The sequence below is a fragment of the Schistocerca cancellata genome, chromosome 7 (genome assembly GCF_023864275.1).
Source record: "Schistocerca cancellata isolate TAMUIC-IGC-003103 chromosome 7, iqSchCanc2.1, whole genome shotgun sequence".
Classification (NCBI taxonomy): domain Eukaryota; kingdom Metazoa; phylum Arthropoda; class Insecta; order Orthoptera; family Acrididae; genus Schistocerca; species Schistocerca cancellata.
This window is the reverse complement of record NC_064632.1, coordinates 292,841,934-292,860,716: the sequence shown is the minus strand read 5'-3', so window position 1 is coordinate 292,860,716 and position 18,783 is coordinate 292,841,934. Positions and strand designations below refer to the sequence as shown.

At 41.6% G+C, this 18,783-nt stretch overlaps 1 protein-coding gene across 2 annotated transcripts in view; it reads right to left on the bottom strand.

Moving 5' to 3' along the window:
• LOC126092229 (intraflagellar transport protein 56) overlaps positions 1-18,783 on the bottom strand; it is a 188,208-nt gene that overhangs the window by 95,925 nt on the left and 73,500 nt on the right. For both annotated transcript variants that reach the window (XM_049907728.1, XM_049907730.1), the window contains one exon: positions 2,763-2,971. In XM_049907728.1, the coding sequence (XP_049763685.1) occupies positions 2,763-2,971 (209 nt within the window). The remainder of the gene's footprint in view (positions 1-2,762; positions 2,972-18,783) is intronic.

Below are 18,783 nucleotides of genomic sequence, written 5' to 3'. Positions count from 1 at the left end.
TGAAAACAGTATAAGTGGAGTGTTGTTATCACAGTCATGCCAATTAAATATCTAGCTGTAACATAGCAAACAGACATAAATGGAACAAGCAAGTACGATCAGTTGTTGAGAAGGTGAATGGTCAACTTTGGTTTTTTGGGAGAGATTTAGGAAAGTGTGGTTCATCTGTAAAGGAGACCGCATATAGAACACTAGTGTGACCCATTCCTCAGTACTGCTCAAGTGTTCGGGATCCGCACCAAGTCAGATTAAAGGAGGCTATTCAAGCAATTCAGAGGTGTGCTACTAGATCTGTTACTGGTAGATTCGATCAGCATGCAAATATTATGGAAATGCTCTACAAACTCAACTGAGAATCCCTGGAGGACAGAAGATATTATTTTTGCAAAACACTATATTGAGAAAGTGTAGATAATTTGCATTTATTCCAGACCGCAGAAAAATCCTACTACCATCAATATACATCTCAGGTAAGGACTGTAAGGACAAGAGAAGAGACATCAGGACTCATACAGAGGCATATACACAGTCCCTGCCTCCATTTATGAGAGGGACAGGACAGGGAATGACTAGTAGTGGTGTGAAGTACACTCCACAATGCATCATGGAGGTTTGCGAGTATGTATGTGGGGGTACATGTAGATTTTTTCCTTTCTTTTCTTTTCCTGTTGAGATTTTTGTTCATGTTGAGGAATGCGTGTCTGTATTTCTGGAACTTAAGATGTAGGGGGCATTTTACAGACTATTTCCCATGCCTCCTTCAGGCACTGGCTGTTGTCGGGTCATAGGCCGATGGGAGGTTGTATTCTGTGCCTGGGAGTGGGACGAAGCTATCCCTCAAGAGGGATGTGTTGAGGACAATACTACTCTGCTTGGTGAGAAGAGACCAAAATCCTCAAGGTAAATGTAGAAGGGATAATATGGGGTGGAATACTCTTTTCTCCAATGAGGCATGCTTGTGAGACTATTTCAGCATAGTTTTGAAAGGGGAGCGTCGGCACTCTTCTGCTGTAGATGAACCTTGGTTACTACTTGCACAAAATTTGTCACTGTTTGTACAGGTTGTACATTATAGTAAATCAAAGGTTTTATATTATTATATTTTGTGTTCTTACATGAAGGCATGAAAAGGCAGTTAACACAAATCGGTGTTTTTGTCACACACACAGTGTTCTCGTGTAATAGTCAGCCACAGTATCCACAGACTGGTTCAAGATAGTGAAGGCAAGGTGTCAAACTCTAGAACTGTTTCTCTACTGTCTGTATTTTAAAAATCTAGAGCAACTTTTTTATAAAAGATTTTCTAATTTCTTAAATAAAAATAAAATATTAATAGAACCACAAAATGGTTTTAAAAAGGCAGTGCTTTTTTCTATACACACTATACAGGCAGGAACATACCTTAAGCATTTCCTAATCTTAGCAAAAGTCCCTGATGCCATCAATCATGATAAATTACTTAAAAAAAGTAAATGGCACAATCAATACCCTCCAGTTAGATTTATTACTAGACAAACATGGAGTTCTCAGAGGTTCCATATTGGGATAAATCCTCTTTTTACTATATGTAAATGCTTTAGAGACAACAGTAGTAACATAAAACTATACCAATTTGGAGATGACATCAGCACCTTAATTACAAGAATTACCAAAGAAACCTTTCAAAATAATGTTACAGTCATCACAAAGAATATAGTGCAGTACTGTCACATAAACAGCTTGATTATAACACTGGAAAAACTGTTACAATGCACATATTTACCACTCAGAATAAGACACTGGCTAATCTTCATACTGAAATAAATGGACAAAAAACTGGAAAACAGTGTACAAAATTTCTTAGTACATGAATACAACAGAACATCAAATGGAACACACATGTAGACTACATAAACAGAAATCAGCAAAACAAGTTTAATAATAAAAATACTATCCATATGAAAGCTAAAAAGCCATATAATATATGATAACCTCAGGCTCATATCTTCTGCATAAAGCTCACTAAGAAACTGTGTATCACATGATAATCTCAGGAACATATCTTTTGCATAAACGCACAAAGAAAATGTACATCATACAATAATCTCAGGTCTGTACCTTCTGCACAAAGCTCACTCAATATTGAAATGTGGTGTGGAATTTTGGGGAAACTGTGGGGCATGTCCGAAATCATTTAAATTACAGTAAAAGATTATTAGTTATGGAAGGTGAAAGCCAATGATAATTACACAGGAAACTATTTACGAATTTGTACACAGCAACCACACAACACAAACAAATGTAGGTGTACAACAGACAAATACAGCACTCTTACAGAAAGGAATATTCCATCCCAGCATCAAATAGTATAACGCAAATCCACAAAAATTATGATGGACTGGAACAATTTAAAATCAACAATGAAGAATTACTTGGTCAAGCTCTGCTTCTACACAGTAAAGGAATATCTATAAAAACAAAACTGTAGACCAATTAAAATTTTATTTGTAAAGTGTGTAGTGTAAGAAAATATTGTGTAATATTACATAATGGTAAAATGATGTGTGTAATAATTTCAAGAAACGTGTACAGCATGAGTATTTAAGGAATAGTCCAGTGTTTTTTGTACACTGTGCACTCCTCAATTCACACGACCAGTAAATAAATAAATCACCACTTTGTTCTGCATGCAGACTATGGAGGAAGTAGGGTAGAATATTTACATAACTATCCTTAAATCTATTGCTTAAATTCACACAAGGCACTCGCGTATGCAATACTACCTGTTGTCCTGAAGCACCCTCTTGTAAATATCAATTGCTTCTTGATAGTGAGAACGAAGATAATGTATTGAAGCTAAAGAAAGCTGATCTTCAACAATGTCTTCTAATTCCTGATGATGTTCCATTAGTTTTTTCTCATTTCCTAGTTTATGAGCTAAATGGAAAAGCAGCCTTGTCTTCAGATTAGATGTAGGTGCCTTATCTAGAACCTGAAACACAATTAGTCACATTGTGTTTTCTACTTTTTATGTTACAGTGTTTGATATTGTACATTAACATCCTCAGGCTGTATTTTTATTACTTCTTTTATACAGACTTTCTGTTAGTACAGGGCCTAGTAATATAAAATACACCTCAAGGGAAAATACCCTGCAGATGTGGCTAAAACCAGATTTAAGATTTGAATTATGATATAAAAACAATGAGCTCAGTGAACAATAGGGAAAAATGCAGAAGAGTAAGTTAGAGGGAAAATAAGGAGGAAGGGGGGGGGGCAGGAGGGAGGGGGAGGCGTGGGGATAGTGAGAGGAGAGGGAGGGAGAGAGAGAGAGAGAGAGAGAGAGAGAGAGAGAGAGAACTGTACAGCAAAGATGCTGGTGAAAAATAAGATCATGCAAGACTGTCAAACAAACTTTTTGGGGCAGAGAAATATAGATTAGTAATAATTTAAGGAGGGGACAATTCACAGTGAGGAAGTTCTACAATCAGAAGACTGTCACTAAATGTCGTTGATTTAGAAGTATATGTAGATAAAAACCATGAGCAGAGAGCAGTAAGCAGTAAAAGGAGTTGAGTTTATTAATATCGACCAATGAGCACAGCCTAAGAATGAGATCTGATAAATGTGGGGGAGAAGTTAAAATTTCGGATGGCAGAAAAAAAATGGTTTCAATACAGGATTCATTCAGAAATTTGTAAACAATTATCTGTTACACCCATACCAGACGAAATAAAAATATATAGTAATAAGCTGAGTGTGGAAAACTCAGAACAAATGGAATCATTATTTTATTTTGCCATGTTGTTGTTGTTGTGGTCTTCCATCCTAAGACTGGTTTGATGCAGCTCTCCATGCTACTCTATCCATGCTACTCTCCCAGTACCTACTGCAACATACATTCTTCTGAATCTGTTTAGTGTATTCATCTCTTGGTCTCCCTCTATGATTTTTACCCTCCACACTGCCCTCCAATACTAAACTGGTGATTCCTTGATGCCTCAGAAAATGCCCTACCAACCGATCCCTTCTCCTATTCAAGTTGTGCCACAAATTTCTCTTCTCTCCAATTCTATTCAATACCTCCTCATTAGTTATGTGATCCACCCATCTAATCTTCAGCATTCTTCTGTAGCACCACATTTCGAAAGCTTCTATTCTCTTCTTGTCTAAACTATTTATCATCCACGTTTCACTTCCATACATGGCTACACTCCATACAAATACTTTCAGAAACGACTTCCTGGCACTTAAATCTATTCTCGATGTTAACAAATTTCTCTTTTTCAGAATGCTTTCCTTGCCATTGCCAGTCTACAGTTTATATCCTCTCTACTTTGACCATCATCAGTTATTTTGCTCCCCAAATAGCAAAACTCATTTACTACTTTAAGCCTATCGTTTCCTAATCTAGTTCCCGCAGCATCACCCAATTTAATTCGACTACATTCCATTATCGTCATCTTGCTTCTGTTGACGTTCATCTTATATCCTCCTTTCAAGCCACTGTCCATTCCGTTCAGCTCCTCTTCCAGGTCCTTTGCTGCCCCCGACAGAATTACAATGTCATCAGCGAACCTCAAAGTTTTTATTTCTTCTCCATGGATTTTAATTCCTACTCCGAATTATTTTTTTTTTTTTTTTTCTGTTTCCTTTACTGCTTGCTCAATATACAGATTGAATAACATCGAGGATAGGCTACAACCCTGTCTCACTCCCTTCCTAACCACTGCTTCCCTTTCATGTCCCTCAACTCTTATAACTGCCATCTGCTTTCTGTAAAAATTGTAAATAGCCTTTCGCTCCCTGTATTTTACCCCTGCCACCTTCAGAATTTGAAAGAGAGTATTCCAGTCAACATTGTCAAAAGCTTTCTCTAAGTCTACAAATGCTAGAAATGTAGGTTTGCCTTTCTTTAATCTATTTTCTAAGATAACTTGCAGGGTCAGTATTGCCTCACATGTTCCAACATTTTTACGGAATCCAAACTGATCTTCCCCGAGATCGGCTTCTACCAGTTTTTCCATTTGTCTGTAAAGAATTCATGTTAGTATTTTGTAGCCTTGGCTTATTAAACTGATAGTTCGGTAATTTTCACATCTGTCAACCCCTGCTTTCTTTGGGATTGGAACTATTATATTCTTCTTGAAGTCTGAGGGTCTTTTGCCTGTCTCATACATCTTGCTCACTAGATGGTAGAGTTTTGTTAGGCCTGGCTCTTCCACGGCTGTCAGTAGTTCTAATGGAATGTTGCCATACACTAATCATTTTGCTATATTGGCTTTGGTGCCAGACTGACTAGCATGCACTCCTGTAATGGGACGGATACTTATGGGCCCAGCTATGGAGTTAAATACAGAGAACTACCCACAATACCCCAGCAACTGGGGACTGCTATTTGATTTTTTATTGTAGACACTTGAGTTTAGGCTTTAATTACAAGTCAACCAATACACAAAATGAGTTGTACCAGTATTTTTCTTGCATTATTTTGCATTAGGCTATATGCAGCAATTTGGTTTTAAAGTTCAATATATATATTTCATTTTATACTGCAGTAAGGATTATCTGGTTTTGGACATCTTCACTAGGAACTGTTCATTCTTAAAACTGTATAGCTTGAAATATATTTGTTCGATGTTAATGAGATTTTAATGGATTATAGGCACATACGTTGGTAGTGGCAGTCTGAAGTTCCAGGATTTTACAGTAAACCAAAAAAAAGTTTTTATGATTTTTCTAAAGTAACTTTTTCTCAGTCCAGGACAAACATATAACAGAAAGAGTGGGTTTGTTTTGAAGGTCTGTTTCGTGGTTGTAAGAAACTGAAACCACTGTGACCAGGGTGTCCAAAAATCCAACTAATACGAAGAACAGTTCACAATTTTTACAGAAATAAGGTATTCCCCACAATTAAAATCCTCCACCTGAAACTGATAGAAAATTTCCTGATATTTCAGTCTCTATTCTTTTGAAAGAAGACTGGGATTCCATTTCAAAAAACTAACAGAAAACCAGTGTTGATGGAGGCTGTGACAGCTGCTGTATACCAACATACATTCCTTAGAAGACTATGAGGGCTACGAACACAAGGCCATGAGATCTTGTTTACAGATGAGTTGGGGTGCAGACAGAATCACACAATGAAGTATCGGTGACAAGAAAACACCATTAAATCTTTAGAAAATAGCTTTAAAAACTATAATCAACACTAAGGATACAGTTAGATAATTTACAATTATTGTGGAGGATTCAAGACAGTGTCTGGAGCTGGGAAATGCACCATAATTTTGTACATTGGAAATGAAAAAGGATTTCTTGGCAGAGCAGAACTTCGTTTTACTGGAAAGGAAGGAATAGGAGATTAACAAAATGAAATTAATTCTATTCATTATGAAGAACTGTTGAAGAAAGTCCTCTGCTTATTGCCTTATAGGTCAGCCGTTGTTATAGGTCAAACACCATATCATATGATGGTTGATCGTCCAACTAAAAACCTGAGCATGTCTTGGCTGAATGGTGAAACCATATCTTGAATAGCGTCAAAGAATATTTCACTCCCACCTGGAGTTTAGCAAACTGACTACAGCAAAGCTGATACTCACAGCCAGTCCTTATTTTCAAACACTAAAAAAGAAACTGGAATATATAACTAAACAACTTCGACCAGACATAAAACTTGTTTGGTTACCTGTGGCTCATTGTGAGCTTAATCCAACTAACTCATATGGGCTTATGTAAGGAAAAAAGTAGCAAAAACCACTAACACATCAGAAAATGGTAGCAGTATTCAAGTATTAAAGCTTTATACCGAGAATCCTTATATGCTGCAACTCCATACGAGCCGCAACTCTTATACCTGATCATGAACATAGCACCTGATTCTGCTTCCGCGCCTACTGCTAATCACTCTTTCTAATAGGCACACAACCATTCTTCAATAGTACTCTTTATAAAATCCATATCACACTGTATTGTCACAGTGGTTGCAGCTTCTCACAATCATGAAAGAGAATACTGAACTTTAAAACCAAAATACTCCATATAGCCTACTGCAGAATAAAATAAGAAAAATATTGGTACAACTCATTTTGCAATAGGCCTATTAGGTCGCTTGTAATTGAAGCCTAAATTCAAGCCTCCATAATAAAAAAATCCAATAGTAGAGTCTCAATGGCTGGGGGACCAGAAAGTTTTAATACAATCACAAAAGGACAGTGCAGTGTAGCATTGTTATCTGAATTTGAAGACAGCCATATGAAATGTGTTGCTCTGTTAAAAACAACAGTCTTTGCATTCCTTTGGGAAAGAGTCCTTGGTACAGGTGAAGGTGGTTATATTTTGATTCTATTTGGAAGTCTGAGAATTGCTTTATTTGGGAGTCAGTTTGGACTAAAGTTTGCTGAGAGTCTACAAACCAAGTGTGTTATTTGCATAGTATTAAAAAAGTATGAAAGCTTTAGCATATTGCTGTCCTTATACTATACACTGTTTGTGAATGAATAAATAAATTTCATCATGAAAATGTCAACAATGGTGATTTACACTGGCCAAAAAATATACAGGTTGTCTCTAATATTCCACAGGTAGTTTAAGGTAAATAAGAGAAGTTTTTTTGCAACTGATAGTATGTAATTAAAAGTAGGTTCTGTTGCATGTTCTGTATTTAAATTTTTTCCTCTACTGAGACACTAACAACTATGGTTTTCATATAGGCAATTATATGGAAGAAAACCTTTCATTTTAAGAATTTTATCATTATGAAACTTCTCACATGGCCAATTTAATTGTATTTGAATTACTAGTTATGATATAGAGATACATTTAAAAGAAATTGATTATTTTTTCCCTTTGCCAAACTTGTATGGCAACCTTACGAGTAACACTGGGGCTCTATCAATTATTGTATTACTTAGAGCATAACAATCTAAGAGGGCATACTCAAAAATAATGCCACAGATTTTTTTATGTGAAATCTCTTAAAGCTTTTTAAATAAAACAAATATTATTAATATTTTACATCTTTGTTCTTCATGTCTGTATGCTTATTTCTCAACATAGTCACCCTGGCGATGAACACATTTCTCCCAAAAAGAGACCAGTTTGTTGATAATATCACCGTAGAATGTTGGACTGTGTTGATGGAGCCACAACTCCGCCTATGCTTGCACCACTTCATCACTACCAAAGTGAAGTCTTCAATGGTGTTCTTTAAGTTTTGGGAACAGATGAATGCTGGATGGAGCTGAGTTGCATCAGACTGTTGCAGATGTCTCTGTTCATATGTAGTCTGGCACAGTCATGCTGAAGAAGAGGGTGCTCAATTTGTGGACAAACTCTTCACATTCGAAACTTGATTACAGCATGCTGTTTCTCATGCACTGCACCTAAATAGTTATGTTACACACCGACATGTTACATACTACAATTCGGAGCCCTCTAGTGGCAGAAGGCTGCAAATATGTCGACATGAAGAATAATGATGTAAAATGTTAATAAAATTTGTTTTATTTAAAAAGCTTTATGAGGTTTCACATAAACAGTTTGGAGGTACTACTTGTCAGCATGCCCTAATATGTTTTATCAAGGACACAATTTATCATAAGTATCACTATCCATCAATATTTGGTGGTACTGTGCTCTTTATTTCACAATATAATTATGCTTGTATAAATACATTAATAATGTATAAAAGGACAAATTTATTTTTTAACATCAACTACATGATTTTTTGATGATTTTTCTTTTTGGTGTACACTTACTTCGTAACTTATACTATCTTTGTTTATCCTTATGTACAGAGGATAGGCAAAATAATGTGAACAATGGTATAGTAATGGAATGGTTATGTTTGATGGTCAACAACGGAGGTGAGGCACACGTCGTGCTGGATTGTGTGTGTTCAGTATGGACTAGGCATCAGTGCAGGTTGTTTACAAGTAGTGCACATTTCATATTTGCATCCAGGGACTAAGGTTGACATGCAATCAAAGACCTAACAGAGTTCCAAAGAGGACCGATTGTGGGGGCACAATTAGCTGGAGCATCAGTAACCAAAACAGCCAACTTTTTGAATGCTCCAACAGCAACTGTTTCAACAGTGCAGACAACCTTGTAGGTGGGGCAACCCCAGCTGTGAGTATTCAACTTGGGTATTAGTAATCGCTTCAGCTGTATTCTGGTCCTTTATTACTGTACCACTACCAGTTTCCTGGTGTTAAAGCCACATCTTCAGGTGACATATGATTAAAACATTAGAGCGGAAAAGCTCGGAATCTTTTTTCCCAACATTTGTTGTCTATCAAATGCAAAACACCGCTAAGAGATGGTATGTCATGTGTTTTAGCCATGTTTTGTATTTGACAGATAACGAATGTTGGGAAAAGAGATTCCAAGCTTTTCCACTCTAATGTTTTAATCACATGTCACATGAAGATGTGGCTTAAAAAAAAAAAACACCTGTGGTGGTACAGTAATAGAGGACCAAGATACAGCTGAAGCGATTATTAATACCCAAGATGTTTCAACAGTCATGACAGCCTACACAAAACATGGAAAATGTAAATGTAATAGTGAGAGTAAATCAAAACTAAATGACAGAGGTCGAACGCTAACACGAATTGACTCAAATCAATACAAAACTAAAGTGAATGTTCATAGATGAGCTGCTATGCCAAAACCATTAGTGGCGACAAATAACGCAAAGAAGCGTAAAACTTGGTGTCAGGAGCATAAATCCTGGACAGCTGATCAGTGGAAACATGCCATGTGGACATCTTTGTTATTTCCAACAGCGAGCCAGGTTTATGTCTGCAGAACACCAAAAGAAGCTTCCAATCCTGATTGCTTGATTCCTATGGTTAAGCATGGATGTGGAAGTGTGACGGTGTGGACAGCCATATCATGGTATTCTGCTGGTCCCATCATTACTCTCAAAGGCTGTGTTACAGTCAATAATTGTGTGAACATTTTAGGTGATCAGGTGCACCCCATGATTCAAATGTTGTTGCCCAACAATGATGCCATATTTCAGGATGACAATGCACCCATTCACACAGCTAGGACAGTAAAATCATCGTATGAGGAGTAGGCTACTGAACTGCAGCGTCTTCCCTGGCAGCACAGTCACTGGACTTGAACATTATCAAAACCTTGAGGGCGGTATTGGAGCACAGACTCTGGAGCAGATTTCTGCCTCCCTTGTCAATATAGGAGTTAGAAGAGGTTTTGATCGAAGAGTGGCATAACATTCTTTTATATCTTCAAATTTAACACATATTTCGGACAACAACACATATAAGTCACTGAGTAAGTTGACCTGTGTACAAGTCGGCATTCGATTAAACACTGAGTCTCAGTCTAGCGGCCGCTGCTCGGCTGGCCGCTTAGGTGGCGCAGCTGCTGCGTGGCTGGCAGACAGCGCCGCACGTAGAGGACGTGCGTAATTGCGCGGCGGCACTTTGAATAATCGGCAAGTCACAACACTTTTCCCCCCTTTGAAATTGTTGCACTGGTCTTGATGGAGGTGTCCTGGAGATGGCTAACGTCCATAGGCGTTGTTTGACTCGCCGTAAAGTCTCGAGGAGGAGGCTTCCCGTACGGACGGAAGTGTCCCCGATGATAACAGGTTGAGATGACAGGAGACGTAGGGGTTGAATCTGCTGGGGGCCCCTGCACCAATCTGCCCGTTGCGGCAAGTCCAGTTGATATGACAGGAGACATGGGCGATGTGTCGGCGTCTGTTGGAGGAGGAGGCGAGTAGATGTACTCTGACAGAGGACGGTCCTCCGGTTCCTGCATGGGCACGTCTCCTGGTGGCGTCCGTTCTGGTGCTGGCATCGCGATGACGGTGAGAGGGCTGCATTGTGAGTATTGAGAGATGCCAAGATCCCGAGCAACAGGTAGAGCCAAAGGTGGTGTGGCGGCATTCGGAACAGGCGTTGCTGGCACCCGAGGCCGAAGCTGGTCCGAATGACGCACTGCAATGCCCGTGTCCGTCTGGATTTCATACAGGCGTCTGCCACGGTGTCGTAAGATGCGGCCCGGGCTCCATTTTGGCCGCCTGCCATATCCCCGCACCCAGACGAGGTCGTCGGCGGTGAACCGGCCAAGTGAAGGCACCCGCGGCCGTGAGGTGGGAGGCCGCAGAAGATGAAGTAGCGTGCGGGGCTGTCGGCCATGTAAGAGCTCAGCCAGGATGTGATCGCCCATGGGGGTGAAACGGTAAGACGCCAGGAACTGGAGAAGCGCGTCATCAGCAGCAGAAGAAGTCAGAAGTTTCCGCATCTGAGCCTTAAATGTGCGGACCACTCGTTCAGCCTCACCGTTGGATTGTGGATGGAACGGCGGGGCCGTGACATGCGTAACGCCGTGACGAGCACAAAAATCCGCAAAGTCGGAAGAGGCAAATTGCGGACCATTATCAGTAACAAGAGTAGAGGGTAGGCCTTCCAAAGAAAAAATGCGGGCCAGAGCACTGGTGGTTGCCGCGGTGGTAGGCGACGTGCAACGGACAATGAAAGGAAAGTTAGAATAGGCGTCAATTACGAGGAGCCAATAAGTACCTATAAAGGGTCCCGCAAAGTCAGCATGAATGCGCTCCCAGGGCTTCTCAGGCGAAGGCCACGGTGACAAAGATGACTTCGGGGCAGCGGCCTGTGACGCACAAGGGCCGCAGGCAGCGGCCATGTATGCGATGTCAGAGATGATGCCAGGCCAGTACACATGACGGCGTGCCAGATATTTTGTGCGAGACACACCCCAGTGCCCCTGGTGAAGGAGGCGCAAGACCAAAGCACGCTAAGACGCAGGTACCACAACACGCGGCGAAGCATTGTCAGTGGAGAGGAGGATAACACCATCCCTAGCCGTGAGGCGGTAGCGCAAAGTGTAGTAGTTCCGCAACGGATCAGAAGTCTTAGCGGACGGGCGATCTGGCCAACCCTTCTGAATACAGCGTAAAACCCGGGAGAGGGTAGGGTCAGAACCCGTAGCAGCCGCCAGCCTGTCCCCAGTGATGGGAACCCGTCCACAACCCGCTGCTCAGCAACATCCAGGTGGAAACACAAAAGTTCGTCCCTATCGAATGCCTGATCAGGACCTATGGGAAGGCGAGACAAAGCATCAGCATTCGCATGTTGAGCCGTTGGCCGGAAGTGAATCTCATAATTGAAACGGGACAAGTAAAGAGCCCAACGCTGGAGGCGGTGTGCAGCCTTGTCGGGAAGTGATGTTGATGGATGAAACAAGGAAACAAGCGGTTTGTGATCCGTAACAAGATGAAATTTTGAGCCATAGAGAAAAACATCAAACTTATGAAGAGCATAAATGATGGCCAAAGCTTCTTTCTCAATTTGAGAATACTTTTGTTGGGCATCCGTGAGCGTTTTGGAGGCATAAGCGATGGGTTGTTCCGAACCGTCAGAAAAACGGTGCGCAAGGACTGCACCGACCCCGTATTGAGAGGCATCTGTGGCAAGAACAAGATGTTGGCCAGGTCGATAAGTAGCCAGGCACGGGGCCTGTTTCAGCATAGCCTTTAATTTCCGGAAAGCTGCGTCACATGACGCGGACCAGTGAAAAGGCACGTTTTTATGCAACAGGCGATGCAACGGCTGAGCCACCGACGCCGCAGACGGTAAAAACTTGTGATAGTATGCTATTTTCCCCAAGAAAGCCTGCAATTCCTTAACAGATGTAGGGCGAGGAAGGGCATCGATCGCAGCAACAGTGTGTTGAAGCGGACGAATACCATCCCGAGAGAGTTGAAACCCCAAGTACGTGATAGATGCCTGAAAAAATTGTGATTTCTGAAGATTACACTTAAGACCGGCAGTCTGTAAGACATTAAAAAGTGCGCGGAGATTTTGAAGATGTTCTTCAGTGGTGGAGCCAGTGACAACAATGTCGTCCATGTAATTGATACACCCCGGGACAGGGAGCAATAATTGTTCCAAGAATCGCTGAAAGAGAGCAGGAGCGCTGGCAACCCCGAATGGCAATCGTTGGTATTGATAGAGGCCGAAAGGTGTGTTAAGGACCAGAAACTGCCGGGAAGCAGCGTCAAGAGGAAGTTGATGACAAGCTTCTGACAGGTCAAGTTTAGAAAAATACTGGCCTCCAGCAAGTTTAGTGAACAATTCTTCAGGTCGAGGCATAGGGTAAGTGTCGATAAGGCATTGTGCATTTACAGCGGCTTTGAAATCACCACAGAGACGAATATCACCATTTGGCTTAGCAACGACAACGACAGGAGAGGACCACTCACTGGAAGTGACAGGAAGCAAGACCCCCGAAGCAGTGAGACGATCCAGCTCCCGTTTGACCTGATCATGAAGTGCCACAGGAATGGGCCGAGCCCGAAAAAACTTAGGCCGAGCAGTGGGTTTGAGCGTGATATGAGCTTCAAAATCGTTTGCACGGCCTAACCCAGGAGAAAAAATGGACAAAAATGTCGTCGACAAGGAATCCAATTGAGCATAAGGAATAGCATCAGAGACGATATTGACCGAGTCATCTAAGGAGAAACCAAAAACGCGACAGGCATCGAAACCAAAAAGATTCACCGCGTTACTATGGTCGACCACAAAATATGCGAACAGTGCGAACGACAATTTGTAAGATACTTCAGCATCAAATTGTCCCAAAAGATAAATCTTCTGTTTATTGTAAGTCCGTAATTGCCTAGTGACAGGTAACAGATTGGAGAACCCAGCTGAAGATACGTCTGAGAATTGATGATAGTGGCAGCAGAACCAGTATCCACCTGCATGCGAACATCTCGACCAAGTATTACAATTGACAGACAACACAGAATCAGAATCAGCGTCATGTTCATGAACATCATGTGTGCGGTCGGATTTGCAAACGGATGACACATGACCCTTTTTTTTTGCATTTGTGACACACGGCCCAACATTATGGACAATCTTCTCATGAATGTTTCGTAAAACACCGCGGACATGAAAGAAGTTGCCGTGGGTTTTGCTGCAGTTTCTTAGAGGTTTGTTTACGGTTAGGCTGAGGCTGTGCTTGGGAGCGTACTGTGGCCACGTTGGCTGGTGGGGACATGCCACACGCTTCGCCAACATCACACAGAGGTTGTATTTCCCCCGACATCGCCAAATGCCTCTATTTGCGCTCCAGTGGCGCGAGTAGTTTCAAAAGACTGAGCAATGGATTGGACTTCATCTAGAGTCGGAATGCCAACTGAAGGGCACGTTGCCTAACTTCTTTGTCGGGTGCCGATCGGATAATAGCATCCTGTACTATGGAATCGGCGTAGGATTCTTTGTGAACTTCAGTAACAAATTGACACTTTCTACTGCGGCTGTGAAGTTCAGCAGCCCAAGAGCGATAGGAGTGATTCAGTTGTTTTTGACAACGATAAAAGGCAACACGAGAGGCTACCACATGCGTTTGATTTTGAAAATAGACAGACAGAAGTGAGCACATATCAGCAAAGGACAAAGACGCAGCATCTCTCAAAGGAGCCAATTGCAACAACAACTGATACATTTGAGGTGAAATCCATGAAAGGAACAGAAACTTACATGTTTGTTCGTCTGCGACATGAAATGCCAAGAAGGATTTGGACAGTGAGGAATAACTTCCCTGAAAGGGAAGAAGTGCAATTGACAGACAACACAGAATCAGAATCAGCGTCATGTTCATGAACATCATGTATGCGGTCAGATTTACAAACGGAAGACACATGACCTTTCTTTTTGCAATTGTGACACACAGCCCAACGTTGGGGACAATCCTCGCGTGAATGTTTCGTAAAACACCGCGGACATGAAGGAAGTTGCCGAGGATTTTGCTGTAGTTTCTTAGTGGGTTGTTTATGGCTAGGCCGAGGCTACGCGTGGGAGCGCACTGCGGCCACGTCGGCCGGCAGGGACGCGCCGCACGCGTCGTCAACAGCGCACAGAGGTTGTATTTCCCCGACCTCACCCCACGCTTCTATTTGCGCCCCAGCGGCGCGAGAAATTTCAAAAGACTGCGCAATGGAGAGAACTTCATCTAGAGTCGGATTCGCCAACTGAAGGGCACGTTGCCGAACTTCTTTGTCGGGCGCCGACCGGATAATAGCATCCCGTACCATGGAATTGGCATAGGATTCTTTGTGGACGTCAGTAACAAATTGACACTTTCTACTGAGGCCGTGAAGTTCAGCAGCCCAAGTGCGATAGGACTGATTTGGTTGTTTTTGACAACGATAAAAGGCAACACGAGAGGCTACCACATGCGTTTGCTTTTGAAAATAGACGGGCAGAAGTGAGCACATTTCAGCAAAGGACAAAGACGCAGGATCCTTCAAAGGAGCCAATTGCGACAACAACCAATACATTTGAGGTGAAATCCAGGAAAGGAACAGAGACTTACATGGTTGTTTGTCCGTGACATGAAATGCCAAGAAGTGCTGTCGAAGACGTTTTTCATAATCAGACCAGTCTTCCGCCGTCTCGTCATAAGGTGGAAAAGGAGGTACAGCCAATGACGAGAAATGCCCTGCATTTGATGCCGCGATGAAATCGCGAATCGCCGCAGTTAGAAGCGTTTGCTGATCGCGAATCGCCGTCGTGAGAAGCGTTTGCTGGTCAAGGAGATTTTGCAAGAGCTGCTCGACAGTAGCCATGGAACCCTGTTAGTCAACGGTGAAAAGGAAAAATCCACTACCTCGTCGCCAATTTTTATATCTTCAAATTTAACACATATTTCGGACAACAACACATATAAGTCACTGAGTAAGTTGACCTGTGTACAAGTCGGCATTCGATTAAACACTGAGTCTCAGTCTAGCGGCCGCTGCTCGGCTGGCCGCTTAGGTGGCGCAGCTGTTGCGTGGCTGGCAGACAGCGCCGCACGTAGAGGACGTGCGTAATTGCGCGGCGGCACTTTGAATAATCGGCGAGTCACAACACATTCTGCTGGAGACTATACAATCATTATATGCCAGTATTCCAAGAAGAATCACAGCTGTATTATGAGCAATTGGGGTCCAACCCCTTACTAATAAACCATTCGCAAATAAGTGCAGGTCTTCATATTATTTTGCCTATCTGCAGTACATATTACAGTGCTTGTTTACCTAGAAAATAAAATCCAAGTTCATAGAAAATAAAAATCCAAGTTCATCATGTTCAGCTGTTTATTTGTCAACCCAAAATTAAATAATTACAAGAGGTTATAGGCCCACAGCCATGAACCAATCATATTTTATGAAAAATTAATTTTGGACTTTAGTAATAGTCCATTTAAAATTGTGGCAAGTAAAGTTACTTTCCCAACCATAAATTAAGAGAAAAATAACTTCAAGGTGGTTATGCATGTTAATTTTTTATTTTGTCCTGTAAATTCGTTGTTTACAAGTAGTGTAGTAGTAATTTAGGATAAATCTGGTGACAGAATACATTGTTACATGAGCAAGATCTCATACATGTACTACTTTACCCTTTACCTAATAACAATTGGTTGGGCATTATATTACAACCTGTGGTTCACTGGCAGAACTTTAAGTAAATGCTTAAAAGTACAGAGTAACTGAAAGTACATATTTGTATCCTAATGTCATAAATTTTTATCATCATGAATGAAAGTAAAAAAACAACAAATTTATCTTCAGACTTCAGTAAAAGCAGCACTTTTTTTTAAGAGTGTGTTTCTTACCTATGTGGTTTCCTGTATTTCTGCACTAACAGTATCCAGTCAAATCTTTATGACCACATAACGTGCCTCATATAATTAAGGATTGTTACACAGGTGACTTGTCAATTCTAACACTATACACACACTAATAAAAATTATGTAATGTTATAATACATACACTATTACTTTTTCAGACATGTACTTTTTACATGGTTATCATTTAAAAAATCTATGGTATACATATGTCATTGCTTCTTTAGACATATACTATTTTACACAGTTATCATTCAAGAAATCATCTACACTATAGTAGCATTCAATTTTCAATTATTTTTCTCTGTCTTCTTCAGTATTTTTTAGATTTGGGTTACACTTCCCCTTCCAGATTCTATTCATAAATTTCAGCCCATGTTATGTAATGATATAAATGGTAATGTTCAGTTGGCTCGGTACTGTAGTATCGCTACCTAGTTTTAAGTGAAACTTGTGACAATTTGTAAGAAGCCGCCATGGAGCATTCCATTAGCTACCACTGACTGGTAAGCGCTATGTGGCAACATATAGGTTACAGCAACATGTACATGAAAGGATTGTGAAACAGGCTAGCCATACTCAGTGAAACCTGCACTATGCAGAAGTAATAGCCAGAGTGGGCAGGACAGTATCACCACACCAGGGCAAGAACCATGTTACGAGCTATGTGGCCAGAGGGTGAGCAATAGTGCAACAAATGTGCCATGGAGCTGTAAACAGTGAATTTTGAGGCTGATTCATTCAGAGTCTGATGGCACTACCATGATTCCAGGGCTACACTATATGATGAGACAACTGAGCACTGCCAGCAAAGCTATGGGCTCAGGACCATGTCGGTGCAGCTGCCTCCCTCGCCAAGTCTACTCTGTGGGACTTGGTGCCTTAGTGATGCCCACCTGCCGTCCTCACATTCTGCTGCCAGGCTCCTACTAGGTGGCAGCAGGTCATGTCTCATGCATGGCAGTCTTCCCTCATCACAAAGGCGGATGCAGGCTGGGCCTGAGACACCAAGGTGTGGCCATCTGCAGCAGAATGCCATTGCATCACTGTGGATGTCAGGGCCTTGACTGACTGACTTGCCATTGGGCTGTTGCCTGCCATATGTCAGCATCCTAGGGGGCTGATACGTATAGCTCTACATAGGGGCACAAGCTGGCCATCTGCTGGCCATTGCCAGCCTGCCACACTGGAGTTGTCTCTAGTTACTCGACACTTGGTGAGTTACAACACACTGTATATTCCAATTTTGGGGCAACTTACAGCTCCCACTGTGTACAAATCTGTGGTTCATTCCCTGACTTTTCTGGTACTGGGTGACTCTTGCACTAACAATTTGTCTGGTCTGGATGCTTTCAATGCCTTTGGTTTGTCCACTGTGGATGTGGTGCACCTTGTTCCTGACCAGATGCCTTACCAGTAGTTAGATTCTCCATTTTCTAAGTTCTTGCCTTTTTTTCAGATGAGCTAGGTTCTGTCACTAATTTTACAGCCCAAATTACCCTGAAACCTACGACCCAGCCGTCCTTTTTCCACGTGTGCCCTATTCCAGTGGCCTTGTGTGATCAGGTGAAATTAGAATTCAACAAGATGAAGTTATTGGGGGTCATAAAGCCTGTTATGTCAAGTGAGTCGTCTGCCCTTCTCATGAGTGTTAAAAAATCGAATGGTCAGCTTCATCTTTGAGGCAACTTGAAAGTTTCTGTTACTCCTCAGTGTACCACTGACACCCACCCTTTGCCCTATAAGGATGAGGTGTTGACCAAACTTGCCAGTTTTTCTCTGAAATTGATTTATCTGATGACTATTTACAGGTTCTGTTGGATGAGGATTCGAAAAAGCTCCTTGTGATTAGTATGCCCTTCAGGTTTTACCAATATCAGTGCTTCCCACTCTGTGTGGCTACTGCCCCGGGAATTTTACAGCACTTTTTTTTAGAACAACTGACAATGTCCATTCCGAGGTGCATCAACTATATCAATGACATTGTCATGAGGGGTGCATCCATTTACACACCTGGTTCACAGTCTTACACACTGCATGGCTGAAATGCAGTCATCCATTGTGTATTTGGTGTTTGAGGTTTCTCAGGGTAGTGTAATGCCTTTATTTCAGCATGTTGCT